A 27,197-nucleotide genomic window follows, 5' to 3' on the forward strand; every position below is an offset into this window, starting at 1 on the left:
TACCTGTGCGTCTGGTAGGGGAGGATCACCTTCTTGGAGTTGAAGTCATAAAAGAGCCAAGGTTGCCTACCCCTGCCCTAGATCAAAGTGGCTTTCTTTTCTGCTACCATTGCTTAACTGTTAGAAAGATTATGTTGAAAGACAACTATCTTAAACATAAATAATATTGCCAGAGCAATCATACCTGCCTGTCATTGTAACTTGTATACCTTAATCTGATGAGTAATAATGTGAATAAGTTTCCTGTATCCTTGTTAAAGATATTTATTTCTGAGTACTAATATTAAATTAAAGGAATTATTTAGAACATTACCAGATACTTTAGCGGTATATGCCCATATGGTAAAGTATTACTTATCCCAACCCACATTAAAATTATTCATCTTAGGGGCACATAATGCCTGACTAGCTATATATTTTAATGCTTTGTGAAGGAGTGTAAGAATATAAGTTATTATGTTGAAAGAAAATATCTGAAGCTCTTCACAATGAGCAGATATACAAAAGATAATAAAACCAAATGCAGTACAACAGTCACAGAACATACTTTTTTTTAATTACCTATGTTTGTGATTCATGTTTGCTGTCTATTTGAGTATGACTCATTTAACGCAGTCTATTTACTAGCAATGGGAATGAATATGTTCTGTTTTCAAACTCATTGATGCAAGTCTCCTGTGGATAAAATTACTTTCTGAATGAAATTCTATGAACAGCAATGCACTACAAATGAAAGTTACAGGCCTACTATAAACTGAAAATTGATTCAGGTATCTGAGAATTCCCACAGCTTCCAGATGAACACTACTGAAATACAAACTGAGATGCAATCATACATCTTTCTGGTTTTCAAAACAAAGGTACAGGTAGTACTTACAACAGTTCATTTAGGGATCATTCAAAGTTACAACAGCACTGAAAAATATGACTTATGACTGTTTTTCATAGTTACGATCTTTGCAGCATCCTCATGGATCATGTGACCAAAAGTCAGATGCTTGACAACTGGTTCATATTTATGATCTTTACTGTGTCCCAAGGTCGTGTGATCCCTTCTGCGACCTTCTGACAGGCAAAGTCAATGGGGAAGCCAGATTCACTTAACGACCATGTTACTAACTTATCAACTGCAGTGATGCACTTGGCAACTATGGCAAGAAAAGTTGTAAAATGGGGCAAAGCTCACTTAACAAATGTCTCACTTAACAACATAAATTTTGGGCTGAATTGTGGTCGCAAGTTGAAGACTTCCTATATTCACAAGCTTTCCAGTGCTCTTCCATGTGTACATGCCTCCGCATCTGCCAGGCTGCAGAGACAGGGCTCAGATGTTTGTGATCCAAGCCCCATCTCTGCAGCCCAAACAGAGAGGCTGAGGGTCCAACTCAGCAGACGGCAATGTCAGCCAAACCCCAAGAACAAGAGGGAGATCTCAGGCAGGTGGCAGCAGCAGCAGCTTGCAACCTTCCCTGTCGGCTTCCCCACTGACTTTCTGAGAAAGTTAATAGAGATGATTGCAAATGGCAATCACATGATCACAGGGCACTTGGGAATTGGTCATTAAATGTGAACAGGTTGCCAAATGCCACAAATGTGGTCGTGTGATCACAGGGGGAGCAGCACAGTGTTTTATGATAGCCAGAAGTGCTTTATGGGCCATAAAGCACTCTTTCTGAGGCAACGGTAATTTCAAACAGTTGTTAAATAACCAGTGATAAATTGAGGATTACCTGTAATATCAAAAAATACAGGCTGCTGATGAATAAAATTGCAAAATAACAGTGCCTAAATCAGCGGTTCTCAACCTGTGGGTCACGACCCTTTTGGGGGTCGAACAACGCTTCCACAGGGGTCGCCTAAGACCATCGGAAAACACATATTTCCGATGGTCTTAGGAACCGAGATACTAGTGAGAATTTCTGCTCAAGGCTAGCTGTGCCAGTCAGCTCGGACAGACAGGAAAGCAGCCGCCTCAGCAGCATGGTGGGCCTGCGCCAGCCATTGCAGAGCAGCTATTGCTGTGTCGCCACGGCTATGAACCTCCTGCTCGGCGTCTTTCAGATCCTCTTGCCTGGCTTCCGTCTGGGAGAAGCGCAGGGCAAGGTAAAAAAAAAAAGCCTGGTGAAATACTCCCGAGGGGTAGTATCGATCTGTAGTGGGAGGTGAAGGGGTCGGGTGGATGGTGGGGGTCGACCAGAAGGGGACCGGGTCTGATAAGGGCAAAAGTTGAGTGAAGTTTTTCCCCTCGCCCCTCTCTCCACCTCCCTTTGTGCAGCGGCGTCTCTGGCTGCTGCCTTCCCAGTCACCGAGAAAAGGGAAAAAAAGAGCCGTGAGCGAGTTCCCCTTTCTGCCTCGTTGCTGAAAGCTTTTTTTTTTTAAACGACCGCTTGTTCAGAACTCCTCGGGGCTTGTTTGCACGAGCTTGTGGCAGATCAGTAAATAAAGGGGTGGGGGAGCCAAACCACCCAAGGCGTTTGCACCCTGAACATGTGGACGCTGCTTTCATGACTTGCTACCACCGCCCCCTCTCTTCCCGCCCTGCTTGGGCAACGCACTGCTGCTGCTTATGATGGCTGAGCTGAGGTGCTGAGCCGGTCCCCACGTCTCCTGGTTACTCGGCCGCGCTCCGCTCCCGGCTGCCCTCCACGTCGGAGCCTCCCCGTGCAGCCCGGCCTGCCTCCCTCGCCGTCGGAGGGCATCTGTGTGTGTCTCCAGACCTTACTGGACTACCATCCCCAGCAGCCCTAAAAAGCACTGTGGAAGAGTGGGGAACGCTGGGAGTTGCAGTTCATCACCATCTGGAAAAACATGACTCTCCAAAGATCAATCCTTCCTTCCTTCCTTCCATCCATCCATCTCCTTCCCTTCCCCTTCAATCTCTCCTTCCTTCCTTCCTTCCTTCCTTCCTTCCTTACTTCCTTTCCTTCCTTCCTTCCTTTCCCCCTCAATCTCCTTCCTTCTCCATCTCCTTCCTTTCCCCTTAAATCTTCCTTCCTTCCTTCCATCTCCATCCCTTCCACTTCAATCTCTTTCTCCTTCCTTCCTTCCTTCCTTTCCCCTTCAATCTCCTTCCTTCTCCATCTCCTTCCTTTCCCCTTCAATCTTCCTTTCTTCCTTCCCCTTCCCTCCCTCCCAACATTTTTGAGCAAGGAAGAGTAAGCTTCTCCAGCGAGCATTGCTATATTGTTTTTGTGATTAATCACTATGCTTTAATTATATTCAATTCGTTACAATGAAAATACACTCTGCATATCAGATATTTACATTACTATTCATAACAGTAGCAAAATTACAGTTATGAAGTAGCAACGAAAATAATTTTATGGTTGGGGGTCACCACAACATGAGGAGCTGTATTAAAGGGTCATGGCATTAGGAAGGTTGAGAACCACTGGCCTAAGTAAACAATGGTTCTTTAATTATCAGTACATTCATACATATGAATTTGTATCTCTGTAGACCATCATTTGAATCTAAAGCTATTATTCCAGAATGATGATCAGTACAAGTGCAAAGTCATATGTGTGAGTCATAGAGATAATGAATACTAATTCCACACTACTCTTACCCACATCTAGCAGCATTAAAATACAGTGATGAGTCAATTGCAGCTGTTCCTGAAAACCAGTGTTATGATTATTTTAGTCATCATACTATCCAGAACTACCATAATAATTCTAGTTCTTTGTATAGTATATTTGGGCCAGGAACATTGTTTTTGAGATGAAACAGCTTACCAAAACAGGCATAGCCTCCCCAATACTAAATCAGAAGAGTTAAACCTTTAATTCATGGGTTGTCTAGTCTTAGTAATAAATTAGAATGAATCTGTAACCACTACTTCTGTGTTCTTGCTAAAACAATGGTTAAAGCAATCATAAATAATTATCTCAACATAGCTGTGGAAATGACAACATAAGCAGAATTCATTTTCATCCTGAGTAGGAGAAACAACTTAAAAGTGTGAAAATGAAAAATCAGTTATTTATTGTAATCTTTAATCCTGCACTAATTTTAGTTGATCACTTACAAGCTAACCTTCCGTGAATGGCTCTCTTTATTCCCATTGCTTTTTTGATCAACTGTGTTATTTGTGTTACGAGAAGAAGATGGTAAGGTGGAAGTAGAGTTAAAAACAGCAGTGCCGCTGACATTGTTGGGACGAGTTCGGAAGGAATCATCTAAAAGAAAATATATAAAATTTCAGAAAGTCAAATTATAATTAAACTAATTTGTTTCAGAGCTAAAAATTTTGTTAGTTGCATGAAGTGATTATCAAGCAGATATGTTAGCTTTTATAATTTCTTGCATTTGAGACAAAACTAGGGCATTGGACTCTTTAAAAACAAAACAAAGCCACTAAAATAATTGTAATAAAATATTATTTTATTTGAGGGAGATGAACAGTTAAGTATGAAATATAAATAAGTGAATGAATGAATGAATAAAAAGTAACACAGTTTTCTTACCAGTAAATGAGAACATAGAATTCTTTGCTACTCCTGACACAGAAGTATAGCCTATTGAAGAACTTTTGCTGAAGATATAACACAAATATAATGGGAATGTTATAATGTGTACTTATCATATTAGTTTTTATAATTTTTCATTTCAGAGATTTCAAGACAGTTCACAACCTTACACAACATAGTTATAAAGTAATAGTCCTCAACTTATTACTGGTATCACAATTACACCCGAAATCTTGATTGTAAGTCGTGGTAATGATCTTTTTGCTTAACCACTGCAATCCTGGCTCTCCCAATTGTGATAGTTAAATGACCGCATGGATTGTTGAATGGTCAGAGTGAAATAGCTGCCTGCCAAAAGTGGGCATGTAGCTCCCCTCTGTGCATGAAAAAGTATTCCTGGCCTGTGTTTCTCCAGCTCAGTGCAGGGGTTCCCCTCCCCTCAATGCAGCAATCCAAGCTTCATTTCTGCAGCCCAGCAAAGGAATCTCCCTTTCCCCTATGAATGGAGGGAAGGGCGATATCCTTTGGTAGGCAATAGTAGCTTACAACATTTCCTACCATTTTCCCATTGATTTTTCTGGGAAGGCTAGTAGAGAATGTTGCAAATAGTGATTGCATGACAACCTATCTCAGGAGTTCCTTTCCCCTTTGTGTGTGGAAGGTAACCACTGTGCTGGGCTGGAAAAAGGAAGCTTAGATCGTCTGGATCCAAGCTTCTTTCTGCAGTCTAGCACGGTGATTCTCCTCCCATCTGTGTCCAGAAAAGGATTGCTGTACTGGGCTGAAGAAAGGAAAAATTGAATCTTCAAGATCCGAGCTTCCTTTCTCTGGCCTATCACAGGAGTTACCCTCCCCTCCATGTGCTAGCTTTTCTGGCCTTCAGAAAAAAAAATTGCTAGCTTTTTAAAAATATAGACACATTTGGCCCCTTCCAGTTTTTTATCCATTTAATTTTTAAAGTATGGCACATCACTCAAAGAATTTTTTTTCTTTTCAGCCCTTCCTTCTTTAGAATAGAATAGAGCTTGAAGGGACCTTGGAGGTCTTTTAGTCCAGCTTCCCGCTCAAGCAGGAGAGCCTATACCATCTCAGACAAGTGACTGTCTAGGCTCTTCTTAAAAACTTCCAGTGATGGAGCACCCACAATTTCTGGAGGCAAGCTGTTCCACTGGTTATTGTCCTCACTGTTAAGAAGTTTCTCCTTAATTCCAGGTTGTTTTTCTCTTTGATCAGTTTCCAACCATTGTTTCTCGTCCTTCCCTCTGGTGCTTTGGAGAATAATTTGACCTCTTTGACCTCTTCTTTGTGGCAGCCCCTCAAATACTGGAATACTGCTATCATGTCGCCCCTATTTCTTCTTTTCTTTGGACTAGCCAAATCCAAGTCCTGCAGCTGTTCTTCATATGTTTTAGTCTCCAAGCCTTTCATCATCTTTGTTGCTCTTCTCTGAACTTTTTCCAAGATCTAAACATCTTTTTTGTAGTATGGTGACCAAATTTGATTGCAGTATTCCAAGTGTCGTCTCACTAAGGTTTTATAAAGTAGTATTAATACTTCGCGTGATCTTGATTCTATGCCTGTTTATACAACCCAGGATTATATTAGCTTTTTTCACAGCTGCTGCACATTGCTGGCTCATAGTCAAGTGATCGTCCACCAGGATCCAAGGTCCCTCTCACAGTTGCTGTTTTTGAGCAGGTCTCGCCTAAACTGTACTTAAACCTTTGATTTTTTCCTGCCTAAATGTAAAATTTTGCTTTTCTCCACATTAAAACTCATTTTGTTGGATAGGGCCCATTGTTCCAGTTTGTCAAGATCTTTTTGAATCCTGAGCTTGTCTTCTGAGATGTTGGCTATTCCTGCCAGTTTAGTGTCATCTGCAAATATGATGAGTTCCCCTTCAATTCCCTCATCTAAGTCATTGATGAAGATATTGAAGAGTACTGGGCCTAAGATGGAGCCTTGTGGTATCCCACTGTTTACTTTTGGTTTTTGGAATTGGCAAAGCAAATGTTATGCTTCCATAATGAGCAGCTACAGTATAGGTTATACACTACAGTCATGCACCTAACATTGGAGAAAACAAAATATTACATACCTGGAGCATTTGTCAATGTTGCCATATTTTGACTGAATAGCTTGACTACTGAAAGACTGACTTCTAACCAATTTAGACTTTTTTACTTCTTTGCCTAAAAGAAAAATTATAATTAATAATATAGCTCTTTCTTAGCAAATATATAACTGCAAGTGCAATCCATAATCTGCCAATGAGTAATGCTAATAGGCATGAATACTGTTTTTTTAAACCATGTTTATGTTCTAAAAACCATTATCCTCACTGAACATAAAGGTCCAGTTATTAATTTTATGGAATTCTGACAAGACATGTGATCTAATTTCACTGAATACAAGTTAACCATACAGGCAATGATTATTAGAATTATTTATATTATTATACTGTGCTATCTTTACCATCTTGAGTCCTGGGAAAGGTGGAACATATATACATTTCCATCACATAATTCCTTTTCATGGTAAACAAGCTTAAGAAAAGCACAAAGAATTAGAATAGTAAACAAAAGAAATTAAAGATAGAAAACAAGGAGAAAGGTATCTGCAAAACCTGGACCAAAAATGAGATTAGAACTACCTGGGGAGACTCCACCCCCCAAAAAAATTAGTACATTCACCCACTACACATACCCATCAGTTATTATTTTTAGAGGTAAGCAGTATTCTATAGAGTGCAGAAAAAGAGTTCAAATCATAAGGGGAAACATGGAAGTATGAGACAAGAAAAACTGTATCTAGTTCACACCAATATCCATAACTTTCAATAACTTCCTATCTTTGCAAATCATCCTTACTTCCACCATTTTCTTATGCTGCCTTTTATTCTTTAAATTTTTCAATTCTTTCTTCTTGAGACTCTCATCAACTCTCGCCTAACAAAATATTCTTAGTCATCTCCTTTGTCTTGGTTCATTCATTCCCCCCCCCTCATATTTGTTTACAATTCATCCCCATTTGTTTTCTCTATATTACCACCTCAATTATGTTTTTCATCCTGGTCATTCACTTTTATTATCAGCCCACATTTGTTCATCATCCAATAATTTTTGGACATGTCTCTTATTTTACTATACATGCTTCTTATGCAATATATTCTCACTCCATTCACCTGATTTTAATATTTCTCCTGCAATAACTTCCACATGAAAGGTAGATAAAATCACATTTAATTTTTAAGCATTCAATTCCTCAATGATTGCTAAAAAGTCAATATTATCTTTCCAGCTGGGGACATTAAGGCTCAAATGGGCTAATTTAAAAATGCATCCAAAATTCAGGATCCATGACTATAACAAAATTGAAATTTGGCCAATTTTATAAAACATTTTATGACAAAAAACTATCATAAAGCATTTTATGATATAATACAACATTTCATAAAACATTTTGTTGGTCAACTCCTGATGTTTTGGCAGTGCTATACAGTTCAATATGGGCTACTTTCAAGGCAGATACATTTTTAAATATTTTCCTGAATTTTTAAGAGTATTTCAAGTGCAGGTATACTTTTAATGCAGGGGTCTTCAAACGCTGGCTGAGGAATTCTGGGAGTTGCAGTCCATGAGTCATAAAAGCACAAGTTTGAAGATCCCTGCTTTAATGCCTCCCATAGATCACCTGAGACATGATGCTTTTCCACTTATTCCTTTATGTTCTTTGCAATATAGATTTGATTTTAAAAAATTATGCAGAAGAGATTTGTTTCTTACTTGTTGAAGCGCCTGAAGGGTTTCCAGAAACAGACATTGGGATAGTTTTGGCCAACGTTGATGATGCTTTACTGTCTCTACCTAAAACAAAGGTTATTATATGCACTGAGATTAACTACAAGAACAAAACTAATATTTCTACTATTTGAAATTAAATACAATTCATCAAATATTACAAGTATTACTGGGCAATGCAAATTATCACTCATATCATCAAGTGCCAAATTTTGAACTTCACTGAAATGTAACATGCTTTTCTACAGATACTGCAGAAAAGTAGGCCATCATTCAATACAAGGTTTTATGCTTAACTTAAGTTCTTTATCAGCACAATCAGCAATCAAGTCTTTCAACTGAAGAGTTAATCCATAGAGCTGATGCTTGAAATAAACTCAATATTGTTTGTTTCTACACTTAGAGTGGCATGATCAGCTTGCTGGTAGAGCAAAACAGGAAACAAAAATACTGGCTTTAGGACAATCATAATGCGAAACAGAAGGAATTAGCCTCACATTTCTCTTTCTTCTACTTCTTAAAGCAATTTTTTTTCAGCTTTCCCCCATCATTAATTATGGCTTCAAGGTGCCAGTGTACAAAAGTATACTTAATACAAGTAATGTAATATTATATTTTCTTTCTTTTCTGTTGTAGTTTTTTACTCATTTTTAAAGCACTGTAATTTTTAATATGTATTTTATGTTCTGTTTTTTTCTTCTTTTGCTGCATTTATTTAAAAAGCAATAATAATATTATTTAAAAAGCAATAAAAATTATAAAAGATAAGGCTTTTCCATAATATATTTTGCTAATTGTACCAATCCATTTCAAGTAATAGCCCTCAACAGTCGATAGTTTGGCCTCCAATGATTTTGTGTGAAAACTTTTCCTAGCAAATAAGAACTGGGTCTTTTCCATAATGTAAGCTTGGACTTCCTACTTCAAATACACTGCTATAACATGCTCTTATAGTAAGTTAGCAGCAACTATCCATAGAGGATTTTAATTAATACAATAATATCTACCACCTCCAGCTGACCCCTTTTTGTTAAATAAATAAATAAATAAATAAATAAATAAATAAATAAATAAATCAGCCAGCCAGCCAGCCAGCCAGCCAGCCAGCCAGCCAGCCAGCCAGCCAACCTTTGGAGAAAGGAAACAACCCCCCAAAAATCACAACAACTTACGCTTCTTTTCATATATTTTATCACCCATATTTGTAGATCTGCTCTCATTTTGCTGTTTCTCTTTTTCTATTTGTTCCTAGTAGGAAAACAATATAATAAAAGTGTTAATGGAAAAATGAAATCTAGATTAATGGGCTGCAACTTTTGTGCTAGCATGGTTTTATGATCTGCCTAGGTTCAAAAAACAGCCTGAAATGCTTTATGTTATCAGTGATAAAAGAATTGTTTGTTCAAAGTGTATTTTGGTGCCGAAGCTGCCAAACTCCCCTAAAAATAAAGCCATAAATATATAAATAAGCTCTCCTCTTATGCTACCACACTGTTTGGTTGCTTTCTCTCTGAGAAAAAAAAAAGACACAGCTGTAAAATTCTAGGAGAGCACCCAGATTAGGGGAAATCAATTGTTTCTCTGATTAGAATTAATTAGAATTCACTGGTACTTTGTATGATAGTCAAGTAACACCTTTTTCATGCAATAAACATACCATTTCCAAAAGAAGTTGTTCCTCTCTTTCTTTCTGCTGATCCAATAGATCATTTTCATAAAACCTCTTCTGAAACTGTTCAAATGTGAAACCAGAGGATCAGCAATCATGTTGGAAGTTTCAGCAGAGTATTACCGCTATCATTTGAGTTTATACTTACGGCATCTAAAGAGGTATCCATTCTGTCAAGTTCTAGTACCATCTATTAAAAAAGATTTAGTATTATTATAGATTTGCCATAATTGTTTTAAAAGAATCTCAAATGGTTTGGATTTCCTACTAGCAATTTTAGAAAGGACATAGACACATCCAGAGGATAAGATACCAGGCTAGCTTGGGAACCGGGATGCCTACCTACTAGAAGCCTGCATCATTCTTTAAGCAGAAGCTTACTGATCATAATATAAGAGACTTCTAATTATGGATGCTTACATTTGAACAATATATGATCCAAAATTCATTGTAACTATATATTCCTATACATTTATAGTAAGACCATTATATTTGATTTACCTCAAATATGAACAGAATTCAAAAACTTTGCAACTCATAAAATGGATTCACATATCATACTAAACCAAGCTGTTACTTGGATTTAATTGTTGCATTAAGCAAACCATGATTTTGTACAATGAAGTCTGTTATCTTAAGAATTATTATAAAAATATAAGAAAAATACTGAATGAATAAAAAAACCTCACATACTTTTTTAACAATGTTCAAGACGTCTTTATCTTTTTCCTCACATAGAAGTTTTCTTACACTCATTTCTAGCTGCTGCAGTAAATGTTTGTCTGTGGGAACCTTGAGGGTTGACTTCACTTTTGGTAATAAATAACAAAGTTTCATTCTATATAGGGAAATAATGTTTATATTTTTTTTAAAAATTGAAGATATACACAAGGTTAAAAAAAAATAAACAGAAACATGCAAACCTGAAGTGATAAATAATATTGAAGTAAATAAAGTCTATGCTCCGAAGCCCTAAAAGAAGAGTTAAAGCCCAGTAAAATGGTGGTTGCTAAAATAGACAGGACTGATAATTAGGGAAAAAAGATTATTTTGTTTGGCAGTTTGGGACAAGGAGAAGCAGAGAAGGCAATAGATAAGGTAGAGGGACAATATCAGGGAGATCACTGATCTTGAAAGAACTATATCTTATTGCAAATAATTGTCCATGCAGTCATCATGAGTTGGAGCAAAACTGATGGCACCTAACATCAACTTTTCTTGCAGTAAATGTGCAGTAAATACAAGACAGGAGTACAGTAAATACATATATTTTAAAATAGCAAGGATAATAGCATGTTGAGTATTTCAAAGGGATGGTATATATAATTTTTGAAAAACGTCTTTATCTTTTTAAACTAGTAAATTTCAAAAAATCTGTTCCCTTGGGTGTATTTTATGAATATTTATATAGTTGAATCAAATATGAAAAAGTCTACTATGTCTACTAACACTCCTCAAGGATTCTTTAAGGCCCTCATTTCCACCTGCTTTTTGTTTCTGGTAATGAAATCCCTATTATCTGACAGAAATCATTTGTTCATGTTGGCTTGATATTATCTATGGAACTGTAAAGAAGACTGTCCTGATTCTGTTATATAGAGAAATTCCTCATACTGCTGTCTATCTTTTTCATGGACCTTTAAACAATGTTATGCAAATCAGATTTTCATTATTCTACCATTTACTGTAGAGTAATTACATTTCTAAACATTTTAGAGATTTTTTAAAATTTTACTTTTATTTTAGATTTTTTTTCCACCTTTATTATTTTTACAAATAATGGGGCAAACATATCTACTTCTTCCTCCTACTACTTTCCTCAAAACAACTCTGTGACATGAGTTGGGCTGAGAGAGTGTGATTGGCTCAAAGTCACCCAGCTGGATGAACCAGATGAACTAGGGATGGATAGATTCCTTTAGGATCAAGACATTTTTCCTATTACAGAGGACAAACTTACTCTCACATCAAGTATGATTTTTAACTGCCAAACAGAATAATTTTTTCCCTAGTTATCAATCATTTTCAACACATGCTCCAAATATTTGAGTTTCTGCTTGCAGACCTCTGCCTCAATGGAACAACCTATTTTTATTTGATTCAGGACTGACCAAATCCATAATTCAAATGTGTTCATATTTTTTAGTTTGCTCTTCATCAATGTCCATTTTTCATAGATAAATATTACCATTAGAAAAAACAGCTTTAACAATTCTGATTTTTGTTATCACAGAAATATCCTCACCCTGAATTTGTCTCCATCACCACCTTCCTTCCTAAAAATAATCTTTCCTGTAGTTCTCCAGCACACACTTTTTCATTATCTCTTCTTGAGCTCAGGAAAACAATTCTATCTACCATCTTTGCTTCTTTACTGCCAATCATGAATTCACGAACCATGGCATTTAACATTGCCTTTGACTTCTTGTTTCAGCTCCCCACAAAGCTTACTGGGCCTAACTTCTTCACCACTGGACTACTGATCAGTCTCTAGATCTTTCAGTTTCCTCTTTGACCTCCATAATGCATTCTTCTACATCTGTTTTATTTTAGTATAATAAAGTGGTATCATTTGCATATTTAGTTCAACATTCTGTTTCCTCAGCGGACTTCCTAGGCTACTAACTGTATACGTCTCTAAATGAAGCTTTTTCCTCTTTCAAATCATAGGCATTCTTGTCAACTGGAGAAATTTAAGATTCGTACTCAAAAACCTAAGCCTATTGTGCAGAAACAAGTTTTGCTCCTGTCCCAATACTTTTGTTAATTACAGTGTTTTTATTTTATTCCAGAGAATTTCAGGGAAAGTGTTAAGGAATATTTCCAGTTGTATAATTGCTCTGCTACAAACTCAGCATTGTATGGGTAATTTAGATATCATTGTCTTTATATTTCAATTCTCATATGTTTTCTCATTGCTTCTTCTGCTTTCTTAACATTAAAAAAATTAAGGAAGGAAAGTCGGGATAGCTGCACTATTCTTTCCAATTAACATTACTAAGAATAAATCCATTCATTTCTCTATAAATGTTTTCTTTAGCCCTGTTCCAGTTTCTTCTTTATGCTGACAAAGCACCAAACTCAGTATGTATGTATGTATGTATGTATGTATGTATGTATGTATGTATGTATATATGGTACAAATAAAATACGAACACCAGGAGAGTATAAATATTTATATTTATATTCTCCTGGTGTTCGTATTTTATTTGTACCATAGACATGCCCAGGAGTCATATTTTTATGCAAATTTTCCAGCATACACACACACACACACACATATATATGTAGGTCTTTGGTTGTTCGGGTTTTCTCCCGCGTAAAATTGGAAGTGTCTTGACGACGTTTCGACGAAGTCCCATTCGTCATCTTCAGGCTGGTGTTTTCAGCTTCGTGCTTCGAGGAGCACGAAGCTGAAAACACCAGCCTGAAGATGACGAATGGGACTTTGTCAAAACGTCGCCAAGACACTTCCAATTTTACGCGGGAGAAAACCCGAACAACCAAAGACCTACATAAAACACCTGCGAAAACCTCAGAAAACACACACACACACACACACACACACACACACATATATATATATATATATATATATATATATATATAGAGAGAGAGAGAGAGAGAGAGAGAGAGAAGGAGGGAGGGAGGGAGAGGGAGAGAGAGAGAGAGCTAAAAATTCGACTCTTGGGAATGTCCATAATAAAACCAATAAATACCAATCACCAAGAGGAAAGTAGTAAAAATTTAATGAGCCCCAATGAAAGCTCGGCTCATTAAATTTTTACTACTTTCCTCTTGGTAATTAATATATAGAACGAGATACAAATCTCATTCATTAATATATAGAATGAGATACAAATCTACAGAGTTCTAATATATCAATTCTATTTCAGAAAAAAAGGCAATCTGCATTAAATGGCAACACAAAGCCATCTGAATAAATCAAAGTGTTTTATTAATTTAATATAACTTGTACGGTACCTCACATTTGCTACTGGATCATGTGTAAGTTCAAGCACAGGAAGAAAGAAGTATTCACAGAAAAATGATTTGGAAAAGAGTTCTATGATGAATTCACAGGTATCTAAAAAACGTAATCTGTTCCAATAGCTTTTTCCTTGGCCCAGTTCTGGAGAACAAAATATTAACACTGATAGGTTATTATTTTGATAGAAGAAATGAATGAAAATCCAGTGCTTAATTATCCCAAAAATACTTGTTAACATTCTCAAATATAATGTAATAGTTCTCAATCAGTTCATTAGAATAATTATAAAATATGCTTTAGGTAATTTTTATAATGTTCTAATTGTATAGCTAAGAAGTAGAAAAGTCCACCAACAGTCGTGTAGGATGGCTCTACTACTGGAGCAACTCCCCACATTAGCATTCCAATTTCTTTCTGCCTATGCTCTCTACCTTACAGAATACCTGTTAAATACTGGTATTTAAATTTGACATTCTTATTGGCGTACTGGAAATGGTGCTGCATCTTTTTAAAGATTATCATGAATATGAGTTGCCATGGTAAACTTGCATACAAATATTTGAAGCTAATGCAGCTGAAATCTTTATAGTGGAAAACATCTAGTCTATGGTTAAAAATGGAGGCCTTCCCGTCTTATACACAACAGCCTTGATTTTGACTAAAATTCCATTAACTTCCTCATGATAAAGAGGACATCAAGACTTACGTTCAATCAATTTCTGGATGACCTCATATCTCTGTTCTTGCTTACGATTATATCGTAAGTATATACACAGTGTTCGAGCAGCTGCTCTTTGGACAGGTAGGACATTCTTCAAGAGAGAAAAAATATATTTCATTCTACAAGAGATTATATATAAGTAATCAAGCATACAATTTGTTCATTGGCAGGGAAAGAATAGTTGAAGGTAAAAAGACAAAATAATAAAGCATCAATAAATGATAAAGAAATGAGGTTGAAATAAATTCAACTTAAGGTTGGTCTTCAAAATTTGAAGTATGAACTTTATTTTTTAAAGCGGTATGAAGTCAGACTATTAATTAATAAATCATTTAACAGCTAGTCTAGTTTTTACTGAATATATTGTCTTTTGGTGCTTGTTTTATATCTTTCACCAGGAAACATGTTCTAAGATCACTTAATTTTTCCTACAAGAAGATCATCCCAGGAGGAGAAAAAACAAGTGTGTTTTTATTCTGCTAATGAACACCTAAACCAAATTATGGGCCAGTGATGGGGAGAACACATTATGCATACGCAAAAGTCATATTTTACTTGTTATTGAAATGCCAGGATTTGTAGATAAGCAAACTGTATGTGAGTTTTTGAATGTGGAATGTGTAACAAGCAGTAAAAGGAGATATATATATTTTATGTCTTGATTTGGCTTCTTTTTAAATCAGCATATTTAGATGCAAATTTGAAAGGGTTTTTTTTGCTTTGTTTTGTTACCCTGGGTTTAGATGATATTCTATATTCATGGAACAGCTGACATTTTTATATTTAATTTTGTAAAATTAATTGGATTATTCAGTAGTTAAAAATAAATACATTTCAGCTCAATAAGAAGCATCTATTAAGTTTCAGGGCAGAAATTTGCTTGCCTCCTTATAATTTATTTAACTGGGTTTGTATACCATGGCAAGCAGAATTGACTATAAGTGCATATTTGCCCTCCGTAAATTGGGATAAAAATGAAGCTAAGACACAGATCATACAAAATATAATCAATAAAAATGTATATACATAATCATGGGAGTAAAATGCAATTGATTAGAATTATTTCCACTGTTAGAGAGACAAGCAAATCATTCAGACTCCGGGGCCTACTTGAACAGCCGCCTTAATAAACCATCTAAATATTAAAAGGGAAGGGACCATAAAGAAGTTGTGGGAAATGTTCTCCCAAATGACAAGGGGGAGCAATAAAGCAAGTGTGTTTCTGCAAAACCCGCAGCTGACAGTCCCCAAGACAGGCAACATGAAGAAACCCTACTCTACTTAATCTTATCAGGTGGGCAGATATATTAGAAGAAGGTGGTCGCATAGATATCCAGGTATGAACTATGAAGATTTTTAAAGGTGACAGTGAGCATCTTGAATTACAATCAGAAGTCAACTGATAACCAGTGCAGCTTTCTAAGTAACAGCGTTATGTGGCTCCATTAGGTGCACCCAAGTGTTAAATCACTGCATTCTGTACTAAGTCTAGGTTCCAAATGCTCTTCATGGTTATCCCAACATAAAGCACATTACAACAGTCCAAACAAGAGGTGATTAAGGCATGAGTGACTTGTGAATAAAGCTCCCATCCAAGAGTAGTCATAATTGGCACACAAGATGAAACTGTGCAAAGGCTCTCCTGACCGCAGTCGCCACCTACTTCTAAAGTAGGAGTTGTGAGTCCAGGAGGATTCTCAAATTATGAGCCAGTTCAATAAAGGGAATGTGATCCCAATCAGAATTAAAGGTAGAATCTCCCTGGATTGGATGGTTTACAAACACAGAGACACTCCGTACTGGGATTAAGCCTCAACTTGTTCCTGCATAACTAGACTTGAACAGCCTGTTGTCATCTCAATAGCACTTCAAAACCATCACCTTTTTAACTTAAGTTGAGATGTAAAGTTAAGCATCATAACATACTAACGATACCTAACTTATGTTGGCAAATGTCACCAGCCAGTGGCTTCCTATATATTTTAAAAAGGGGTGGGGAGAAAGGCAAGCTTTGCAACATACCACCTTTGAGAAACCTGGAACTTGATCTCTCCCCACCCCATTACAACCAAATGAAACCACCCCAATAAGATCAGAACACTCTGAAAAGGGCCTTTGGACAGCAGTCTGTGAATTCAGAAAAATATTGGTATTTATTTGAGAAACTTGGAGATAATAATAATAAAATATATACATATTTATTCATAATTAGAATGCATACTTATTTTTGCTTTGCAATCTTGCAGTTATGTCTGTAAATATTATTTCTTATGTTGATTTTAAAATTCAAATCATAATCTCACATACATACACAATATATACTATACATATTAAAAGCTATGCATGATTCAAAAATGATTATAAGAAATAATAATTGGGACTTCTGCTTCCGGATCAGGCAGCTTCAGCCATACGAAGAGCTGTTGCTCTTCGTTGGCTTCCTTTCTCTCTACCGGTAGACCCTTATGCGGGTCTTAAATTGCCCTGGAGGGGCGACTACCGTCAAGGAGGCTTTTGCTCAGCTAAGGTGGAGTGGCGGCTCCCCCATAGTCCGAGCTAACTCTGTAGGGCCGATGGAGAAGAAGATCGGTCAGTAAAATGGCAGATCACCTCGCTGTGCCAGCTGAAGTCAGAAAACCATCTAAGCATAAAGAACCACCATGGTGAATCCGGGTGAGACCTTTCCTCCCTCTCTCCGTCCTGAATTATTTTTCCTTCTACTTTTTTTTTTTTTTCCCTGTAAGAGCCCTATTGGAATTATTTCCCTGGCTTCGAAAAACAGCTTCTACTTGTTTGGGAAGGAAGGCATGAACAAAAGAATATAACAAAATTTTAAAGACTACATTTTTTATATACATGTTTTGGGGTACCGAAAATTTTTTTTTTCTTAAGAGCTGTATTATCAGTTTATGCTGTTTTTTTTCTTGCTGAGTGCTATTACTATCTTATATTGGAAGAGTATTTCTTTTCTCCACTTTTTCCTTAAAAAATAGAAAGGGGGGGGGGGAAATGGCTCTTGAAAAAGATTTTTTAGCTTACTGAGGACATCTACTGGCCAAAAAACTAATATTGTAATTGTTGACTATTTGGAGATGAGAGGTTTTTTTCAAACTGTTTGCTTTTTTGAGAGAAAGATAACCTGATCCAGCTGAATAACTTTTAAAATAGAGCTGCATTCACACTTAAAGTGTAAACTTATTCTGGAAAAGATTTATGAGGCTAAAGAAGAAATATGTGCTACAATGAAAGAGTTTACTACAGAATTAAGAGCCAGAATCTCTCCTTTAAACTTCAAAATTGATTCTCAAACTACTTCTGATTATTCTATAAAACAGACTACACAAGAAGAGGACTTAACTGAGAATAAAGAGAAATTGACTTTGCCTTATAAGCAGTTCACCTATGGTTTTGAGGACCAGGAAAAGCAAAGACTGAGATTTGAAATGTCAAAGCAACGAAATTTTATGGTTAAAAGAAACAGAGGGCCAATGCAAAGGCCAAGATGGTTTACATGGATTCAAATGATACTACAAGCGATAAAGAGAGACTTATCAGTTGAAAGGGAAGCTCTGTTATAGAAACCTACCTGGCAGAAGAAGAAGCCCAGAATAAGACTGAAAAGAAGTGAATATTAAAAATTTTATGTAATGAATTAAAGGCAATTTAGAATTATGGACTGATTTAAGGACTAAGATTATGAGCGAGATGTAAGATAAATGGGCGATTAATGGAAGATATGTATTAAATTGACTAAGAATGTACTTTATGGATTACTGCCTTGTCGTGGCGAAGGGGCTTGCGTAACTCAATGAAGCTATAAGCTATGCCGTGCAGGGCCACCCAAGACGGACAGGTTATAGCAGAGAGTTCTGACAAAATGTGATCCACTGGAGAAGGAAATGGCAAACCACTCCAGTATCTTTGCCATGAAAACCCCATGGACAGTACTAAAAGGAAAAAAGATATGACGCTGGAAGATGAGCCCCTCAGGTCGGAAGGTGTCCAATATGCTACTGGGGAAGAGCAGAGGGCTAGTACTAGTAGCGCCAGAAAGAATGAAGCGACTGGGCCAAAGCCGAAAGGATGCTCAGCTGTGGATATATCTGGTGGTGAAAGGAAAGTCCGATGCTGTAAAGATTTTTTCTCCATAGGAACCTGGAATGTAAGATCCATGAATCAAGGCAAGCTAGACGTAGTCAAAAAAGAGATGACAAGACTGAACATCGACATCTTAGGAATCAGCGAACTAAAATGGACAGGAATGGGTGAATTTAACTCAGATGACCATCAGGTATACTACTGTGGGCAAGAATCCCTCAGAAGAAATGGAGTAGCCTTCATAGTCAATAAAAGAATAGGAAAAGCAATACTGGGATACAATCCCCAAAATGACAGAATGATCTCAATTCGAATCCAAGGCAAACCATTCAATATCACAGTAGTCCAAATCTATGCCCCAACCACTGGTGCTGAAGAGGATGAAATGACCGGTTCTATGAAGCCCTACAGCACCTTATAGAATTAACACCAAAAAATGATGTCCTTATCATCATGGGGGATTGGAATGCTAAGGTAGGAAGCCAAAAGATAACCGGAATAACAGGCAAGTTTGGCCTTGGAGTACAAAATGAAGCAGGGCACAGGCTAATAGAATTTTGTCAAGAGAATACGATGGTCATAACAAACACTCTTTTCCAACAACCCAAGAGACGGCTCTACCAGACGGTCAACATAGAAATCAGATTGACTATGTGCTCTGCAGCCAAAGATGGAGAAGCTCTATACAGTCAGTAAAAACAAGACCAGGAGCTGACTATTGCAAAATTTAGGCTTAAATTGAAAAAAGTAGGGAAAAGCACTAGGCCACTCAGGTATGAACTAAACCATATTCCTGATGAATATACAGTAGAGGTGACAAATAGATTTAAGGAACTGGATCTTATAGACAGAGTGCCTGAAGAACTATGGATCGAAGTTCGCAACATTGTACAAGAGGTAGCAACTAAAACCATCCCAAAGAAAAAGAAATGCAAGAAAGCAAAATGGCTTTCTGAGGAAGCTTTGCAAATAGCTGAGGAAAGAAGGGAAGTGAAAGGCAAAGGAGAAAGAGAAAGATACACCCAATTGAATGCAGAATTCCAGAGAGTAGCTAGAAGAGATAAGAATGCCTTCTTAAATGAACAGTGCAACGAAATAGAAGAAAACAACAGAATAGGGAGGACCAGAGATCTCTTCAAGAAAATTGGAGATATGAAGGGAACATTTCATGCAAAGATTGGCATGATAAAGGACCAAAATGGCAGGAACCTAACAGAGGCAGAAGAGATTAAGAAGAGATGGCAAAACTACACAGAAGAACTATACAAGAATGAGCTTAACATCCCAGATGACCACAATGAGATGGTCATTGACCTCGAACCAGACATCCTAGAATGTGAAGTGAAATGGGCCTTAGAAAATCTGAGCAACAACAAAGCTAGTGGAGGTGACAGTATTCCAGCTGAGCTATTCAAAATCTTAAAAGACGATGCATTAAAAGTGCTACACTCAATTTGCCAGCAAATTTGGAAAACTCAACAGTGGCCACAGGATTGGAAAAGGTCAGTTTACATTCCAATTCCAAAGAAAGGCAATGCCAAAGAATGTTCAAACTATCGCACCATTGCAGTCATTTCACATGGTAGTAAAGTTGTGCTTAAAATCCTACAAGCTAGACTCCAGCAGTATGTGGATCGAGAACTACCAGAAGTACAGGGAGGATTTCGAAGAGGCAGAGGAACTAGAGATCAAATTGCCAACATACGCTGGATCATGGAGAAAGCTAGGGAGTTCCAGAAAAATATCTACTTCTGCTTCATTGACTATGCAAAAGCCTTTGATTGTGTGGATCACAACAAATTGTGGCAAGTTCTTAAAGAGATGGGAGTACCAGACCAGCTCATTTGTCTCTTGAGAAACCTATATGCGGGTCAAGAAGCAACAGTGAGAACTGGACACGGAACCACTGATTGGTTCAAAATTGGAAAAGGAGTCCGGCAAGGCTGTATACTGTCGCCCTGCCTATTTAACTTATATGCAGAGCACATCATGAGAAAGGCAGGGCTAGATGAATCAAAAGTTGAAATTAAGATTGCCGGGAGAAATATCAACAACCTAAGATATGCAGATGATACCACTCTAATGGCAGAAAGTGAAGAGGAACTAAAGAGCCTCTTGATGCGGGTGAAGAAGGAGAGTGCCAAAGTTGGCTTGAAACTCAACATTAAGAAAACCAAAATCATGGCATCCTGCCCTCTCAATTCCTGGCAAATAGATGGGGAAGAAATGGAGGTAGTGACAGATTTTATTTTTCTGGGCTCAAAGATCACCTCAGATGGGGACTGCAGCCAAGAAATTAAAAGACGCTTGCTCCTGGGGAGGAAATCTATGGCAAATCTAGACAGCATTCTAAAAAGCAGAGACATCACCCTGCCAACAAAAGTGCGTATAGTCCAGGCCATGGTTTTCCCAGTTGCAATGTATGGCTGTGAAAGTTGGATCATAAGAAAGGCTGAGCGCCAAAGAATTGAGGCCTTTGAACTATGGTGCTGGAGAAGACTCCTGCGAGTCCCTTGGACTGCAAGGCGTTCAAACCGGTCAGTCCTAGAAGAGATCAACCCCGACTGCTCTTTAGAAGGCCAGATCCTGAAGTTGAAACTCAAGTACTTTGGCCACCTAATGAGAAGGAAGGATTCACTGGAGAAGAGCCTAATGCTGGGAAAGATTGAGGGCAATAGAAGAAGGAGACGACAGAGAATGAGATGGCTGGATGGAGTCACTGAAGCAGTAGGTGTGAATTTAAATGGACTCCAGAAGATGGTAGAGGACAGGAAGACCTGGAGGAACGTTGTCCATGGGATCGCGATGGGTCGAACACGACTTCACAATTAACAACAAGAATGTACTTTTTGAATTGATGGGTTTATCGATATGAAAATTATTATTTTTAATAAGGTGATTCATTTGTTTGATGTCTAATGGATTGAAATGATTTAAGGTTTGATATTATCTTTTAAGCTTAAAAAGTAAGAGAAAAAGGGGTGATTAATGGAATATATATATTAAATTGATTAAGAATGTGGTTTTTTAATTTTTTTTTAGAATGATAGGTTTATTTGTAAGAAAATTATTATGTAATGTTGAATTAACCTAATAAGATGATCTGTTTGTTTGATAACATGGATGTGATTAGTTATGAAAATTAACTGGATGAAATTTGAATTTTGTCAAATGGATTGAAATGATTTAAGGTTGGACTTTATTTTGTCACTTTAAAGAGATTGATTGATGGATGGATTAGATACGTATAGGATAGATTAATATTTTATTTTAAATAAGGGATATTAGTGGAAGAAGAAGTAAATAAGATCTATGATAAAATTAAGGAATTAGAATATATTTGGAAGGGATACCCGAACTGATAAGGTTTGTACTTAAAGTTATTTTGATTATGGTAGTGTAAATTTATAAAGCTTCAAAAACAGGTTTAGGTTGAATAAATTTAAGCTAGAATTGGGTTATTTTAAATAAAATACGTTACTTAAGGGAAAAAAGAGGGAATATTTGATGTATTGATTGAATTATGTATATATGTTTTGTTTGCTGATGTTTGACTACCCTAACGCCACGATGTGTCTTGAGTGCTTTGTTTTAAAAATCAAAAAACCAATAAAACTTGTCTTAAAAAAAAGAAATAATAACCGGAACTGACAGGAGGAAATAATACATATATTATATATCATTTATATATGTTATATATGCATATTTGGAACCATTTTGAGCTTTCTCTATTGGGTTAGTCTGCTCAGAAAAAGGCAAATGTTTTTATTAGTTTCTGGCAGACTAGCCAAAAACAATACAGACTAGTATATTTTGCAAAAAGAAAAAAAAAGAGTAGCAAAGGTAGCAATTTCAGCTTCATTATCATGAAAAATTGATGTACTTTTGCACTAAATCTGTGCATTTTTAAAAGGATTTTTATTATCTATTTGTTTGTTTATTGGACTTTCAGTAAATATGGCCAACTGACCAGTTCAGAAAGCTCTTTCTGGACTGAAGCTTTTTCAATTTACAAATAAGTTTATAAAACTCTCCTGGGTTAGGGAGAGTCCCAGAATCATCCCATATCCACCTTGTGTTCCGCAAGGAGACTCTGGATGATGCTCCAGAACAGCTTCTGTCTGTACATCAATCCCCAGAATTATTTTTGTGGACTAATTTATAAAGTCACAATGTATTCCTTACATTTCTCACTGATATTGGATTGGAAACAAAACAGCTTATTCTGCACACAAAAGGGCTTCCATCATCTATTGCTACCAATTATTTTAGAGCCCTTCCAAACAGCTTTCCTGATATCTACAGCAAGACAAAGATGGAAACTGAAAAAGAAGAGGTCTTGCTCTTCATATTCCCTCACAATGATTCAGTCTATCAGAGTATGTAAACAAGCATTCTACCATCCCAAAATTCTCCTCCAAGTCTGACGTGCAACATTTAGGCATGCATATATATATATATATATATATATATATATATATATATATATATATATATATATATATGCATTCTGATGATAAGAAGTATCAAAATACTGTTGATACATTATAACAAATTAAAACTGAATTGCACTGGTATTTTTTAAAACACTAGTTTTGATTTGAGAATAGGAATAATTTTGATTCAGGATTAACAACCACATAAATATTTTTTCAACTGAAATATATTTTTTTTTCCATGATCTTCTAAATAGCTTCTAAACTTGAAAGTGTGGATTCTCATAGTCTAGATTGAAGCCGGACAACCTTCCCAAATTCTTTTTGTCGCAAGTAAAGAAATCCAATTCTATATACAAATATGGTTAGAATATATAAGGATTCATACTGTTTTTCATTAATTAAGTTTCAGTTTTGGAATTTGCAATCCTCACTTATTTGGAACATAAGATGGAAACAAGCAAACCAAAACAATTGAAAGTTACAGGTATTCAATTTAAACAACACTGGCTTTTCATTAAAAATACAAATTAAAATAAAAAGTTCTAGTTTGCTTGTTGCTGATATATTTGTCTCAACATAGATTTATTTCAGTAGCACTGTATATATTTAATCTCTTGAAAAATATTTAAGACAATTTCATATACTTCAGAAAGAAATACACAGAGAAGGATCATTGAGAACTCACATTTGTCATAATGATTGTCAGCATTCTGTGCAAAAATCGGTAATAAATCTGATCACTTGAGATGACATGAGGCAAACAGGCATACTTTTGTAATAGCTTCTCATGTGTCCTCCATTTTAAAGAGGTTGCTGCCCTCTGTTCAGCTCTTGTTAGTGCTGGAATTAACTCTGGAAAATTTAAAAGCTGAAAAGGGAAAGATATATTATACATATTAAATCAGAATTGCCAAAACACAGTAGCACATACTACACATGGTTATGTTACAAGTTCCCAACCAACCAATATTCACATCACTGAATGCTGTACCAAAGTTTTCAAATTATCTTTGAAACTTACATAAAATGCATAAAGTCAAACTCTGATTTAATTAACATGTGAGTTATTGATCCTAAACTGTAAACTGGTGTTTCTGGTCACTTCTGCTACCTATAATGTGCAGGAGAATGCTAGAGCCTCAAAACCTCAGGAACTAGTCCATCCATATTTTCCTATATAGCTTTTTCTAGTTCACGATACATTTATTTATAATTATCAAGGGAATACCAATAAAAAACTACTAACAGGGATTACTACTAGAAGAGATTACTGTTTTTAATTCTTGTTTATTTCTCTCCCTTCCCACTTTCATTGTTCTAAAATATATTTTGTTTTCTCTAATTCCTCCAAGATATTAAGAGGATCTGTCCTGGAAGACATACAGACTATTAAAGCTTTCCCCACAACACTGAAAATATGATACTCAAGGTTTACTCTCCCTCTGCAGTAACCTAATCACAGCCTCACAAATGAAAGCAAAATAGTAACAACTTTCAGGTGCTTTCAGGGTGAGAAAAATGATTGTACTTAGATAAGATTAAGATTGTAAAATAAGATTAGATAAGACCCCACCTCTATCCTTTGCATGTCTTGCTTGCTTCCTTCCTCATCATTTTGTTTAATTTTAATTCAAATGCAATGTCTCTAAACATTTGTTTTAATGTTTTATATTGGTATTTTTCCTGATTGATTGTAAGCCATGTAAAATCGCCTTGGCAAGATGGGTGATCTATAATTTTAATAAATAGTGGACTTTGTTGTTTAAAATATGATTCTGCTGGCAGACTCATCTACTTTACCTTGTTCTCTGATCCACTGTTTTCTCCTCCAGTAGACAGAAGTTCGAGAATTTCAGGAAGGTGATTTATTAATGCATCTATCACCTAATTAAAAGAGAATGTAGTATTTACATTTCCAAAACCTATCTATGTACCTACCTAGCTCATCTGAGTACAGAACAGTAGACAGAGGAAAGTATCCTGATCTAACAGCCTGCAGAAGGCAAAGTTAATGCTGTATGAAGAAGCAAGTTGCAGACAGCAAAGAATATGAATTTGATGGAGAGAGGGCAGATCAGTTAACAAAACAATAAAAAGGAAACTACTGCTTGAATCCAAATGATAGGAGAAGACCATGAAATCACCTCAGACAGACACTCTCCTAATTTATGTGAATATAAAAAAGGGAGGAGGGCAAGCACAAACATGGTATTGTTGTTGTTAGTTGCAAAGTCATGTCCGACCCATCGCGACCCCATGGACAATGTTCCTCCAGGCCTTCCTGTCCTCTACCATCTTCTGGAGTACATTTAAGCTCACGCCTACTGCTTCAGTGACTCCATCCAGCCACCTCATTCTCTGCCGTCCCCTTCTTCTATTGCCCTCAATCTTTCCCAGCATCAGGTTGGGACTCCAGTGAGTCCTTCCTTCTCATTAGGTGGCCAAAGTACTTAAGTTTCAACTTCAGGATCTGGCCTTCTAAAGAGAAGTCAGGGTTGATCTCCTCTAGGACTGACCGGTTTGATCGCCTTGCAGTCCAAGGGACTCGCAGGAGTCTTCTCCAGCACCATAGTTCAAAGGCCTCAATTCTTTTGTGCTCAGCCTTTCTTATGGTCCAACTTTCACAGCCATACATTGCAACTGGGAAAACCATGGTCTGGACTATACATACTTTTGTTGGCAGGGTGATGTCTCTGCTTTTTAGTATGCTGTCTAGATTTGCCATAGCTTTCCTCCCCAGGAGCAAGCGTCTTTTAATTTCTTGGCTGCAGTCCCCATCTGAGGTGATCTTGGAGCCCAGGAAGATAAAATAAGTCACGACCTCCATTTCTTCCCCATCTATTTGCCAGGAATTGAGAGGGCCGGATGCCATGATCTTGGTTTTTTTTAATGTTGAGTTTAAAGCCAACTTTTGCACTCTCCTTCTTCACCCACATCAAGAGGCTCTTTAGTTTCTCTTCACTTTCTGCCTTTAGAGTAGTATCATCTGCATTATTTTAGGTTGTTGATATTTCTCCCGGCAATCTTAATTCCAACTTTTGATTCATCTAGCCCTGCCTTTCTCATGATGTGCTCTGCATATAAGTTAAATAGGGAGGGCGACAGAATACAGCCTTGCTGGACTCCTTTCCCAATTTTGAACCAATCAGTGGTTCCGTGTCCAGTTCTCATTGTTGCTTCTTGATCCGCATATAGGTTTCTCAAGAGACAAATGAGATGGTCTGGTACTCCCATCTCTTTAAGAACTTGCCACAATTTGTTGTGATCCACACAATCAAAAGTTTTAGCATAGTCAATGAAGCAGAAGTAGATGTTTTTCTGGAACTCCCTAGCTTTCTCCATGATCCAGCGTATGTACCACCCAAACGTGGTACTATAGCCAACTGAAACAAAATTATTTCTTAGTCTTCCATGGGGTCTATTTCTTGGCCTGGTCTGCTCCTCACAGGCCTAACAAAGAGTATTTGGAACCTTCCATTGTTGCAGAAATACCCATTCTTAAGCAATGTACTATCATATGAATTTAGGTATCAGTTCATCTCTAAAATGCCTTGCAGCAGTGCCATACAGTTCCAAGTATTGGACCAGCTGACCAATCACCACTAGTCAGAGTATTTATCTATCATAAATTCCCACTTAAAACTGGGAGAGAATTTTCCATTCAAGAAACATAGTTCTTTAAACACACAGAGTGACTTATCTATTCACCGCTTCATCTAATCTCTTTCTTTCTGATTTACCATATATGCCGGCGTATAAGGCGACTTTCGCAAGCATTAAAATCGGCGCCAAAGACGGGGGTCGTCTTATACGCCGAGTCGTCTTATGCGGCGGAAATACTGGTAGTTTCCGGCGTATAAGACGACGTTCTAGGAATGCGACTCGGCGCCAAAGACGGGGATCATCTTATATGCCGGGTCGCCTTGTACGCCGGCATATACGGTAAGCCACACTTCTGCAATATTCATCAAAGAAGACAAGTTTAAGAGGAAATATTATAGTACTCC

General features: G+C 36.9%; 1 protein-coding gene across 3 annotated transcripts in view; it reads right to left on the bottom strand.

Moving 5' to 3' along the window:
* PPP4R4 (protein phosphatase 4 regulatory subunit 4) overlaps positions 1 to 27,197 on the bottom strand; it is a 75,158-nt gene that overhangs the window by 4,371 nt on the left and 43,590 nt on the right. For 2 of the 3 annotated variants that reach the window (XM_039365882.1, XM_039365884.1), the window contains 12 exons: positions 24,991 to 25,074; positions 23,876 to 24,058; positions 14,639 to 14,744; positions 13,926 to 14,073; positions 10,635 to 10,779; positions 10,090 to 10,131; positions 9,930 to 10,004; positions 9,445 to 9,520; positions 8,258 to 8,338; positions 6,571 to 6,664; positions 4,470 to 4,537; positions 4,039 to 4,181 (listed from right to left, as the gene is read on the bottom strand). In XM_039365882.1, coding sequence (XP_039221816.1) covers positions 4,039 to 4,181; positions 4,470 to 4,537; positions 6,571 to 6,664; positions 8,258 to 8,338; positions 9,445 to 9,520; positions 9,930 to 10,004; positions 10,090 to 10,131; positions 10,635 to 10,779; positions 13,926 to 14,073; positions 14,639 to 14,744; positions 23,876 to 24,058; positions 24,991 to 25,074 — 1,245 coding nt within the window. Of the gene's footprint in view, positions 1 to 4,030; positions 4,182 to 4,469; positions 4,538 to 6,570; positions 6,665 to 8,257; positions 8,339 to 9,444; positions 9,521 to 9,929; positions 10,005 to 10,089; positions 10,132 to 10,634; positions 10,780 to 13,925; positions 14,074 to 14,638; positions 14,745 to 23,875; positions 24,059 to 24,990; positions 25,075 to 27,197 lie in introns of all 3 variants that reach the window. The other variant, XM_039365883.1, reaches the window with a different exon arrangement.

This window comes from Crotalus tigris, unplaced genomic scaffold (genome assembly GCF_016545835.1).
Source record: "Crotalus tigris isolate CLP2741 ecotype Arizona unplaced genomic scaffold, ASM1654583v1 scf7180000020201.887925, whole genome shotgun sequence".
NCBI lineage: Eukaryota > Metazoa > Chordata > Lepidosauria > Squamata > Viperidae > Crotalus > Crotalus tigris.